At 56.3% G+C, this 12238-nt stretch overlaps 1 protein-coding gene across 1 annotated transcript; it reads left to right on the forward strand.

The window, feature by feature from the left end:
- Positions 1–1352: 1352 nt before the first annotated feature.
- Positions 1353–11884, forward strand: Pgf (placental growth factor). Its single transcript, XM_005086375.4, has 7 exons — positions 1353–1754; positions 2908–2947; positions 6863–7059; positions 7268–7347; positions 9362–9391; positions 9494–9557; positions 11139–11884. The coding sequence occupies exons 1-6, from the start codon at positions 1689–1691 to the stop codon at positions 9543–9545; spliced, it is 465 nt and encodes a 154-aa protein (XP_005086432.2). The 5' UTR covers positions 1353–1688; the 3' UTR covers positions 9546–9557; positions 11139–11884.
- Positions 11885–12238: the final 354 nt, after the last annotated feature.

The following is a 12238-nucleotide window of genomic DNA, read 5'->3' on the forward strand; positions in this document are numbered from 1 at the left end:
CTCCTGGGCTCAGAGCCTGCCAGACAGAGAGGCAGCATCTCTGGCAGCCCCTCGTGGGTGGGCAGCGAGCCACAGACGCAGAGGTCACTGGGGGTGAGATCCAGGACTGCCCTGGCCTCCTGCCTCTGAATGGAATGTGATCCCAAAGCCACCTCCCAGGCCCATCTCCTCCCCCACAGCCACCCACCAACTTCTGACTCTGAACCCTGCCAGGTTTTTGCGGTCTACAAGCTAGTAGTCACAGAGGTTTGTGAGGGTGGTAGTCATGTAGAACGATGGGAGAGCAAAGGAGATTACCATGAAATCCCAGACATGCATGGTCACACCTTGATGCCCAGGGATTGACACACACACAGGACACACATTGGCAGGTACACACTCACTATCCCATCAAAACACACTCACAGACACACTTCTAAACATCAAACATCTTCAGGGCCACACCACACACACCACACACACAATCATACAGATACACAGAGATCTGCGACACACAGAGTCATATGGGATGTTCAGTGGGTAACATGCACACAGTTTCATGGTTGCACACAAATGCCCGTGAAGACGCTGGCTCCTTTCAGCACATCCCTGCTGCTCTTAACACTTCCTCCTCTGCTTGGGCTCAGGAGGTGATACCAGGCTAATTTCATTCCCTGCCCTTATTGGCCTGGCCTGACAGGAGGAAGTGGTGCTGGAGCTACGTCTAGCCGGGTGCCCTGGGTGTTTCCTGTGAGCTGCCCACAGCTGGGCTGCCCTGTGCCCACGGAAGTTCAGGTAGTGGATAGAATAGAAGGACGGTTCTGGAGGCACGTAGCTTGCTTGCTTTCTCTGCCAGATCCCTGTCCACGCAGGCAGATGCCCGCGGGCACACACACACTTTCCTAGTGTGAATATGAACATTGTTCAGCATTTGCAGGTGGAGTCCTCTTATAGACCAGGTTCTTAGTCTATAAAACGGGGTTAGTAATCCTTTCACGCCCCCTTCCCCCGCGGAGTCGCAGGCATGGCATGTACTGATCATGAGAAAGATGCTGCCTTCTTAAAGTACCCAGCCATCTCCATGGCAGATGTTAGACGTCAGCACCTGAAGGTTCCCACCGAAGGTGGCACCAGGAGAGCCAGGTGCAACCCTGGCCGTCGCGGCTGGCTGATTCCGGAGCAAGCTAGCGCCAGGCTCGGATGGGGACTGGCGATTTGCGCAGGCAGCGCCCCTTCCGTGCCCTGCGGGGTCACGCGCACTCAGGTCTCACCGCCAACCCGGCTCTCAGCGCTCCGGGGCCGCTCCTGGGGCCTCCGGGCTTAGTGGGCGGGGTAGGCTGCAGCCACGCCCCACGCACAGCCTTGAAAACCAGCGGCCGACTAGCTTCTGTTCATAGGGGAGCTGCGGTCTGAGCAGGAAACTGCATCTTCAGACTTTCTACTCAGCCACGAGAGGAGCTAGGGTCACCGGACGCCCAAGACCCTTTCACGCCGATCGGACTCTCCGGGCTAACTCCTGACCAGTATCCTCAGTCACAGCCTTACCTGTGAGCTCCGGACTTCCTAGGCTTCCAGTGGATGCTCACGCTGACGGAGACCTAAGACCGCAGTCAGTGAGACACCGAGTCCCTCACAGCTCTCCTCCCATATCAGCGGGACGAGCATGGTGATTGTTCCTTGAAGAATCCTGTCTCTGGACGTCTGATAAGATGTTGGCCATGAAGCTGTTCACTTGCTTCTTGCAAGTCCTAGCTGGGTTGGCTGTGCATTCCCAGGTAAGGACCTGACCTGGCTTCTCTTGACCTTCTCATCCCAGCCATAGCAACGGGGGAGATGGTCTGAAATTACAGACCCACTCCAGAAAGCAGTTCCCAGGGGATGTCCACATGTTTCCCAGGGGCTGGTCTGGACCTCAGGGAGGAGAACTCTGGCTAGGCAGTCCCCAACTCCTGGGGGCTGTCTTAGTGGGGGCAGGGAAGCCACAGGGAATGAGGGAGGTTTCCTGTCTGGCCCCTGGAGCCCAAGTGGCTTTGCTAAAAGCATCCGTCCACTAATCCCAGCCAGTGCCCTGGCCTTGTGGTCAGGGTTGAGGCCCCATGACCAACCAGGCGCCCCCAGGACCTCTGACCTGGCCTAGTGGGGAAGACGCTGGCTAAAGAAGTTTGCGGTGGGGAGGTGAGGCCCTTCCCCCACCAGCTGAGCGAAAGGATCCTGGGTGGGCTTCAGATATGACGAGCGATCTTGCCATGCCCTTTCCTCCTGGTGGGTGGCAGAAGGTCCTGAGTGCAGGGCCTGGGGAAGTGAGCACGGCCCTTTTCCCAGGAGCTGGGTGAGTCTGGCTGGGAGCCAGATTGGGCAGCAAAATCCTGACAAAGCCAATGCATTCCCGTCCTGCTGCGCTGCCCCTGCACTGCCCGCTGCCCCGGGAGTCCTCAGCTCCAGCCCAGCGGCGCATGGGTTGTCCAGTCCCTTTGCTGAGCAGCGAGACCATCGGCTGCTCGCTGCAGTGTTAGCCAGAGGTGTAACGTTACTGGCAGGCAACACCAGCTCATGGCGCCGCCTGCTCCAGCCCCTGAGTTCCCCACCAGCTGATCACCACCTCCCCCTGGGCTCTGGCACCCAGCCAAGGCGGGCTGTAGAAGGCCCAGCAGGGCTGGCCTGGGGGCTGGGTAGAAGAGAGACCCCACAGGATTATAAGTGCTTTGGAACACGAGAAGCCTCCCCAAACCTCTAGTCTCCTGCCCTTTTCCGAACGAAGAGACTTGAGGCCGGGGAGTCAGGTGGTTTTTAGTGGCACAAAGCAAGAGACAGCTCTGTGACAGAGAGGAGTGTGTGCAGGGAGTGGGGAGGAGCTCAGGGTGGGCTCAAAGAGCAGAGCCCCCAAGGAGAGGCTCCTTCCTCATGCCTGCACCTTTGTGTCCTCCGCAGGGGACCCTGTCTGCTGGCAACAACTCAACTGAAGTGGCAGGTAAGTCAGCCAGGCCGGCTATGCAAGCTGAGCCCCTCTCTTCTTTCCTAAGGGGTCCCCCCAGTGAAGGGATTGGTCTGAAGGGTGGGAGCAGGCCAGCCGTAAGCTGGGGAGGGTCTGCAAGCTAGACATGCTGTCTGAAGCCCAGGCGTCCGCCTCTCGGGACCCAGCAACCTAGAGAGGTGTGGTCCTGGGTTAGCGTCACCACACACACAGAGAGAAAGAAGCACAGGATAGACAGAGTTCATCCAGCTGGCTCGGACCCCTGCCCAGCATGCTGTAAGGGTGCAGATGGAGTCTTAGTGGATGGGGCTGGTGTTGAGTGCCAGAGGCCAGACTGGAGCTTCGGAGTTGGATGTAGTAGGCGAGCAGTCAAGGGGCTTGGTCAGGACGAAGAGTCCTCCAGAGTCTCCCAACCCTGTGGAGCTGTGAGGCTCTGCCCAGGCCTTTCCATTGATTACAAACAGGCGGGCTGTGTCACACCCTCCCTGGCCCTTTCACTCTCTGCCCTGGGTTGTGTCAAGACATAATCTTCAAAGGGCAGTAGGACCTTTGCCAAAGAGACATGCACGCAGAAGGCAAGGAGCTCATGCCAGGTCCTTCCTCCTTCTCCCTTCCTGCCTCCCTGAGGCGTGGAGGATGGCCACTTCCAGCAGCACCGTGGGAGAAGGGGTGTATTTGTAGGATGTTCTCACACAGATAACAGCTGGATTGTTGTCTTGGGCTGGGAAGACCCTCTGCTGGCCTGCCCACTTGGCTATCCACCAGCCCCTTGGGAGCACCCTGTCCCCTGCCCGTCCATGCTCTCACACCTGAAGCCAGGACCGCTGAATGGGTGAGAGAGGCAGCTTCCTCGATTCGTGGGCTTGCCTAGTTTCTGAACTCTCTGGAATTGGCACAGTGTCATTCTCTCTGGGGTTTGAGGAGGGCCTCCCCGTCCACCCCAACATCATGTCCTTTATTGATGGTCTTTGTATGTAGATCAGGCATCCACTTCCAAAGAGGTCTCAGCCTCTGTTTCCTCACCTGTGAAATGGGAGAGTTAGATAAGAGCTTAATATCAAAGACTCTTTTCCCAAGGCTGTAAGACGCTGAGTCCTTAGAAGAGACATGAGTGTACATACTTCCGAGTGTAGGTCAGCTCACCTGTAATGCCTTGTGGCCAAGGAAACATCAGCTGTTAAAATCTGACATTACTATCCCCTCCCACTAACAACACCAGAGGCAGAGTCAACACAGTGCAGCCGTGGGCGCTGATTTCCACCTCTGCTCTTTCGGGTCCCAGCGGTGGGTGTGTCCTGTTACTTGGCCTGACCATAGGCTGTGCGGTAGGAAGGTACCAGTGTTTCACAGGTGAAGAGTCTGAGGCTCAGAGAGGCCCCAGGGATCAGCCAAAGCTCCAGGCAGTCTTCAGTGTCGCTGGCAGAGCCAGCATACTCAGCCCCAGACCTCCCAGCCGTGCAGGCGCTGAGCAGGCATGAGTGGAGTGTCCCTTGTGGCAGGCTGGCCGGCTGCCCTGCCAGTGAGGAGGACACCAGCTAGGCTCCGGCTGGTGGCCAGTGGCTACTGCAGAGACCTTTCCAGAAGCTTGCCATCAGGCCTAGACAGTGTTCTTGGAGTTCTTCCATTCTAGATACGATGCCCCTGGGGACAGACGGCTGCCCGCTCACAGGGCTGGACAGGTAGCTGAGGAGCCCTTTCTGGCCCCAAAAGAGGCTCTCAGAGGAGGGCCCCATCCCAGCAGGAGGAGCCTCCCGTTCCCCTCACTACCCACTTCCTGTCCAGAGCAGTTTTGGGGTTAGTGGAAGGGCTCTTGGGAGTGACGGAGCACAACTCTTTCCTGAGGGGCACCCCACGCATCTGGGAGCAACTGACGTCTGCGCTTTCCCTACCTGCCTCTCACCAGGCCTCTGCTTTTCCTGCACACCCAGACAGGGAGCCTCCAGGGATGAACTTAAAATTTCTTAGAGCTTCCAGGTAAACCAGGCCTCAGCTCAGCTCTCTCTCAGCCTTTCTAGGCCACTAAGAAATATGTCTCAGGTTTGGGGGGCCTGGAACCCAAATGATAGGATGTGGTAGAGGGTAGGCTCCCTCTGCTGCTGTCCCTGCCCAGTGACTGAAATCTTTGTGCAGCCAACTGCTTCTTCCCCTTATTTACGTTTCCACGGCAGAGATTAAATGTTCGTAGTGGTGTAGTACTCAAGAGGGTTTTAGACTAAACACGAAGCTCACGATGCTGGCCAGAGGGAGGTGGCCTGTGACCCACGTTGCAAAGGCAGGCTTTCCCTGAACTCAGGGGCTGCCTCTGAGGAGACAGGACTTGTTTCTCCACTTGGGTCCAGGGAGAGTGTCCAGTAGCCTGAAAAAGTAGAGTCAGAGCGTCCCCACATCCCCCTCCAGCCCCTGGTCTAGCCCAAGTGTCTTCAAAGCAGGGCAGTGTAGGATGGAACACCAGGCGCCCAGATAAGTACAGTTTATTGCCTCGGCGGCTGCCCGGCCAGCTCCACATGGACAAACTGCCTCTTGGGTATTTTCCACCAGCTTGCAGCCTTTCCCGAGGGCCTCTGCTATGTCTGAAGTTTATTTTTCTTCCGAGATTACCCGGAGCCACACATCCTCACAGGATCTGTGGGATGGACTTTGGCCCCCTCTGCCTCCTAGGAAGGACCCACGGAAGCGAGGGTCTGCTGGGAAAGGCCACCGAGCTCTGTTAAGGCCAACTTGTAGGTGACCCAGGTCCCAAGTCTCTCATGAGCTGAGGATGGTCATCAGATGTGGGGCAGGCTGATCCAGGCCTGATCTCAAGGCTGACCAGGGCTGCATTCCAGGGCACTGAATCCAGACAGTCTGTCAGGGCGTATGTGACCTTAGCAACCATCTATTCCCGGGCTGCTTCTCTCTCTCAAACACAGGAAACTGATATACCTGGAATGGCTAAATGACCTCCCCAAGGTCATACAGTCAGTATAGGGACTGCAGTCACATGGCCTGGCTTTGGCTGCTCCCTGAGAGCCTGCCTGCACTGGAGCCCTGGTACCAGGCTACCCCTTGAAGGGACAACATCTTTAGAGAGATTCCAGATCCGTCCCCTAGAGATACCACCACCACCGCCACCACCACCAGGACATCACAGGGGTAGGAATGCTCCTGGTAATCCTCTGTGAGCTGTCACCTCATCAGCCAGCAGTCACTTAGCCTGTGTTTACTGGGGGGCAGCTCCTGCTCAATCAGTCAGCAGTCACTTAGCCTGTGTTTATGGGAGGGGGGGTCAGCTCCTGCTCAATTTGACTGGGGAGGAGCTAAGAAGCACCAGTGATGGTAGGGAGGGTGCAAGCTGGGGACCCAAGCTATGCTCCAGAGAGGAGCACTGCTGCTGTAGAATGACTGGAGGACAGGAGTGGGCGCTACAGACCCCCCCCCGGACCGCATAGACAGGAGCTGGACCACGTGGCTAGGTGTGCTCTTGGCTGCGGAGGAGTGATTTCAAGTGGCACATGAGGAAGTTATAATGGGGTCGGGCCAGAGAGCAAGGGGAGGCTAGCCCTTCTTGGTAGAACTGTTTCAGCAAGTTCCTTAAGGCCTAGGAAGCACCGGATCGTACTGGAGAAGGACCCAGAGGCTTGAGGCGTGGCCAGGGCATAGTCCTCAAAGCTCCAAGGAAGACTTGGAACCAGAGAGAAAAACAGAATGAGAACTTGAGAGAGTCTGCTCCATTGGAATTTGAGCCCCAAAGAGCTAAGGGGTCAATAGGCACCCCAGAGTGATGGCAGCAATAGTCTAGAGCAGAGGGACCCCACAGAGGGCCAGGGGCTTCATGGAAGAGCTGTACTTCCTGCAAGTAGAACCAGAAGCCAAGGCTGGGACGTCAAGGAGCTGCTGCCTGCTAACCGGGTCTGGTCTTCTGCCTCCCGACAGTGGTGCCCTTCAGTGAAGTGTGGGGCCGCAGCTACTGCCGGCCGATGGAGAAGCTGGTGGAGATCGTGGACGAGTATCCTGATGAGGTGGCACACATATTCAGCCCATCCTGTGTCCTCCTGACTCGCTGTACCGGCTGCTGCGGTGATGAGAGCCTGCAGTGTGTGCCACTGAAGACAGCCAACATCACCATGCAGGTAGGAAGCTCCCCAGACCCGTCCCCACCTGCCGTGGCCCACACCACATCCAGAGCCCACGGAATCTCATCCAGGGCGGGACAGAGGCAGGCCAGGGCCCTGCAATGGGAGCCAACTCCCAGCACAGGGCCTGTCTTCTCGAGCTCCCATCCGGGCTCTGAGCCCTTCACTGGCGCCTTCCTGGTTACCAACTTTTGACTTCCCGCAGATCTTGAAGATCCCCGCCACTGGGGACCAGCATTCCTATGTGGAGATGACATTCTCTCAGGATGTACTCTGCGAATGCAGGTAGGTCCTGGGTGGGCAGCAGGGACAGACTGTACACTTAGCAAATCCTAAGCCTCAGCAAATCCTCACACTGCCTTTGGGGCAGAAGAGGGGCTGCCACCCCTGCTGCAAGCTGTGTTTGTTTCCCTGAGCAAGTGGCCCTGGGGAGAAGCCTTTCCGTTTTTCTACACCCTACCAGCCAACTTGGCCTAGGAGCTGGCCTCGGCAGCTGCAGTACAGGACTTTCAGGATCCAGCTGCCGAGTTACCACAGTAGGGAGGGAAGGCCGAGGCTCTCCTAGACTTTCAGGATCCAGCTGCCGAGTTACCACAGTAGGGAGGGAAGGCCGAGGCTCTCCTAGACTTTCAGGATCCAGCTGCCGAGTTACCACAGTAGGGAGGGAAGGCCGAGGCTCTCCTAGACTTTCAGGGCACCATGCATGTCATACCTCCATCCTCTGAGATGAGCAGCACCTGCCACAGGCCTGGGGATTTGGTGCATACAGAGGCATCACAAGCCTGTACTTGATTCTGGACCGGGCTGCCTGCCCGCGGGAGGGGGCAAACTGTGCTGAAAAGAGGGCAGAATGAGACCCTCGGAGAAGGAAAGGGACCAGAAAAAGGAGGAACAGCCAGCCGTGGCTTTAGAGTTGCAGCACACTGCTAACTGTCCCCGGTGAGCTCTGGCCAGTGCTCAGCCTTGCTATTGTCCCCCAGGTTCTTGGAACATTTGTTACTGGGAACAGCAGCCTGCCATGCCGTTTGGTTCAGGAGGGATGAGATGGGTTTGATGCTGCTCTTTGGACACGGGCACCAGATTAGGGGTGTGGGGCCCAGTCTGGGGCTGAAGGAAAGGGAGGACAACCACCTCTCACGCGTGTTTATTCAGCGCCCACTCCGTGCCATTCACTGGCCTAGGTGCTTGGGATACGGCGGTGAACAAGATAGGCGAGGTTCGCGCCCTGGTGGCCACCTCGTCCGCATCGTGGAGGAAGCCCCGCTTGCTCGGTGCGGTTCTGTGAGCTGCTCAGCTAGTGTGGAAGAGGGATCTAGGCTTAGGCTCGGCCTGTCTCACCCCTGCAGCTGCATTTTCCATGCCCCTTTCTTGGCAGTCACCGTGTCTGCCATGGTCCCAGTGCTAGCTCCTCTGCCTGGCGCCTGCCTAGCGCCCAGGACTACTCTGGCTGCCCTCTTTAAACCTGAGCCCTGGCTCCAGGCCCTCTCCACTGTGCCAATGTTGGGCACCTTGACTCAACCTGTTCACTTCCAGTGAGGTAACAATAGCTCAGTCATGAGCCACCCCACACACACGCATTCCACCAAGTGGCTGAGTGGCGTCCCTCACCTTCTCTGACATGCGTGCCCTCCCGGGCACTCTGAGGGCCAGGTATGACTGGGGAAAGTGGGCCAGCCCAGAACAGCACACACTTGGGGCCCCTGCCGCCCCTCCCATCCGCAACACTGTCCCTGGGAAATACTGAAGCTATCCCCTTCCATCAGGCCAGGCAACAGGGACACCTTTCTTCTCACTTCTGGGACAACAGCCACGGCCCCAGAAGGCAGAGCTGGGACATGCCTGGTGACTGTGAAGCAGGCTCCTTGCTGTTGCCACGGCGGGGCGGGGGTTGAGCCCAGGCAGGCAGCCTAAGTTGGTGACCACCATTGCCCTGCTGTCCGCGGTCTTGTCCATCATTTACTTTCCTTGAGGGAACTCCCAGAATGCACCCTGGAAGAAAAGAGGGAAAATGAAAAGAAAGCAAAATAGCAGAAAACGGGTCCCAGATTTGATGCCAAGAGGCTAGGGCGAGCAGAAACATGTGATGAAGAGCCCCCAGGGGGAACTCTGACCCCTCTGGAGGTTGCCAGGACCTAGGTAGGGCAGGAGCCCAGCACAGGGGCCTCTGCCGCCTTTTTCTCCAGCTCTGTGCCGCCCTCTAGTGGCACTGCTGCATCAGCGTTACCAGGACTTAGGAACTGTGGGAAGTGGGGAGAGCCGGCCTAACTCTTCTCTTCTGCACCTCCTTTTGTTTCCCTAGGCCTATCCAGGAGAAGACAAAGGCAGAAAGGTAAGCTTACTGAGGGGGGCTCCCGGTGAATGTGGGACCTGCCAGCCCCTGTCCTAGCATGAGGAGCCCCAGCTCGTGGTGCTGATGTTTCGCTTGTTGCAGGAGAAAAATCAAGGGGAAGAGGAAGAGAGAGAAACAGAAGCCCACAGACTGAGGAACGCCACCTGTGAGTGTGCTGGGGGCCCGGGGCTGGCAGAAAGGCTGGGCCTAAGGGGCAGGGGCTGCCCAGGCAGCAAGGGTCAGTGGTCAGGGAGGGGCGAGGTAAAGCTGGGATGAGAGACCTCGGGGTCAGAACAGGGAATGTGTATCCTTTAAGGTCTAAGGTGCACCAAGGGACCTTACTTCCCATCCCTTATCTATGTGTGGCCTTAAACAAATCACTTCCCTTGTAAAATGATGGGACAAGCATCACAGCAAGCACTTAGGCTATTCTGCAAACTATGTGCCAGGCACGTGGGTGACAGCCACATTGCTTGCTCTTCCAATGCCTACCTTCTGCTACACAGCTGGCCGCTTTTGGGTAGCTGGCCACTTCTGCAGTGCCGCCCGCCTCGGGTTCCCTGGCCAGTGTCTCTGACTTTGGGTCCCTTCCTCTCTCCTCTCTGTTCCTTGCCCATCCTTGGGCAGCAGGCTGGAGTACCAGACTACAGCGTAGCTGGAAGAGGAGGACATGGCTTTTCCGGGTGTCTCATTCCTGTGTTTCCCAAAAGAATTTCAAAAGCTCGTGTGTTTCTCATTGGCCATGAGCATTTGCAGGGTTGTTTTAGGATGCTATGTAGCCCAAGTTGACTTCAGACTTGTAGCAATCCTCCTGCCTTAGCCCCCCAGGTTCTAGGATTACAGACATGTGCCACTGCCACTGTGAATTTTCCCTTCTTTTTCTTTCTTCCTTTTTTTAACTTTTAAAATCATATTAACGAACAGTTGGGTTTAGAGGACCTATCCCTCCTTAAGGGGAAAGTATGACTGTAGTTAGGACAGGAAGCCTCGGGCACTTCCTCACACAAAGTTAAAGTGGAGTATCCAATAAAGCTGAAAACTGAGTTCTGAAAAAAGCACCAGTTTTGGGAGTAGGGATGTAGTGTAGCAGGAAGGAACTTGCCTATCTTGTGTAAGACCCTAAGTTCCATTCCCAGTGCTTCAAAACATATAATAAAATAATGCAAACAGGCTGGGCACCTCTATTCCCAGCACCTGGGAAGCAGTGCAGACAGATCTCTGTGAGTTCGAGGCCAGCCTGGTCTACGGAGCGAGTTCCAGGACAGCCAGGGCTGTTGCACAGAGAAACCGAGCTCGAAACAAACAAACAAACAAATAACGCTAACAATGAAACCACTGTCACCAGTTCTCAGTCTTTGGGAACGTTTGTCTGAAGTTTAGCGTCTTGGGGTTACCAGCGACACTGTTACACGATGCCAGGTTGACTTCAGATGTCTCTGTCACCTAACAGTTTGTGATCTTAAGCAAGTTTCTTAAACTCTCTGAACCACAACTCCTCATTTGTAAGCGAGTGACACGGTGTGGGGTGTTGTGAAGGCTGCGTGAGGCAGTACTTGGCAGGCAGGAAGCCAGGAAACTGAGCAAGAGCCTGGAGAGGGTGGTGGCTGCTTGCTGGCCTGGGTGTGAGCAGGGTTCCAGGGTGCTGCTTCTTCCTGCTGCTCCTGACCCTCTGCATCCTCTGTAGAAGGGGCCGCATCCTCCACTGTGTCCTGATCTCCCTGACTAGTCTGTGTTTGGCTTCTGACAGGTATGGTGATGCTGTTCCCCGGAGGTGACCAGCTCCTCAGAGGAGAGACCCCCACACCCAGCTCATATATTTATTACGCCCTCTCAAATCTCTCCCTGCTGGTACCTACCCTCTATTTATTAGCCAACTCGTCCCTGCTGAATGACTCGCTCCCTCCAAGATAAGGGGCATAGAAGAACAGGACCCTCAGGAATTCAGTGCCTTAAACAAAACGTGAGAGAAACAAAGAAGCCAGCCGCCGTTCCGTGGGGGCTTCCGCTTGGGAAGAAGCAAGACATGGACATGGCCTTGCAAGGGGCAAGCCAGGCCCCTAAGGCTCTGTCCTGGTTCCCAACTCGACCCAGACAAGCAGCTGTGGCCCTGGCTGTACTGAAGACATGTAGCGGGGATCCAACCATGGTCTCCTGCTGCTGGAATCAACTGTTTACCCTGGAGACCAGGACAAGACATTTGGCTCTAGAGAACTGAGCTTGCCTGTGGGCCTTGCCTAGAAGTTCCCTTCGCCCTTGCAAAGCCCCACCACCCTGTCTGGGACACAGACAGAGTGGCTCGGGGCTGAACAGAGGGCAGGCTGGATGAAGGGTAATAGCCCCATAGGTTGGTGAACTTTCACAGCTGCAAGTCAGGGGCATGTGTCCTAGTGTTATGGCGACAGAGTGCAAGCAGATTCCTGGAGGGCCCCCGCAGCCCACCAGCTGTCTAACTGCCAAGCCAGATTCTCTTGAATAAAACATTCTAGTCTGGAACCAACCTGTCGAGGATGTGTGTCTTCCAGAGAGCCGTGGGGGGAAAGCAGAACGTGGACACAAGGCAGATAAGGGAGGGAGCGGCAAAGAGCACCATGGCAGACCCAAGCTCTATTCCTTGGCTCAAAGAGCCTTCTCGGGTTGTGAGGGGGGAATGTTACAATAGGTGACATCGCATGTGTTTCCCCTTTGACAGCTGGGCAAACTGAGGCCTGAGACGGCAGAGGCGAGAGTCAGAGGCCAGTCTTACCCCAGACTGAGTTTCTCTGCATTCACTCTGGCTAGACCTCTCCGGCTTTGACATGTGTTAAAGGAGCCCTGCTACTGTCTCAGTGACCCTGGGTGGTCTTCACA

This window comes from Mesocricetus auratus, unplaced genomic scaffold (assembly GCF_017639785.1).
Source record: "Mesocricetus auratus isolate SY011 unplaced genomic scaffold, BCM_Maur_2.0 Super-Scaffold_15014, whole genome shotgun sequence".
NCBI lineage: Eukaryota > Metazoa > Chordata > Mammalia > Rodentia > Cricetidae > Mesocricetus > Mesocricetus auratus.

What these genes read in the sequence shown, in the direction of transcription:
- Pgf (XM_005086375.4), top strand. Translation starts at nt 1,689, where the DNA reads ATGTTGGCCATGAAGCTGTTCACTTGCTTCTTGCAAGTCCTAGCTGGG. An exon ending in CAACTCAACTGAAGTGGCAG is followed by an intron (nt 2,948 to 6,862) that starts GTAAGTCAGCCA and finishes GCCTCCCGACAG; the next exon opens with TGGTGCCCTTCAGTGAAGTG. An exon ending in GAGAAGACAAAGGCAGAAAG is followed by an intron (nt 9,392 to 9,493) that starts GTAAGCTTACTG and finishes CGCTTGTTGCAG; the next exon opens with GAGAAAAATCAAGGGGAAGA.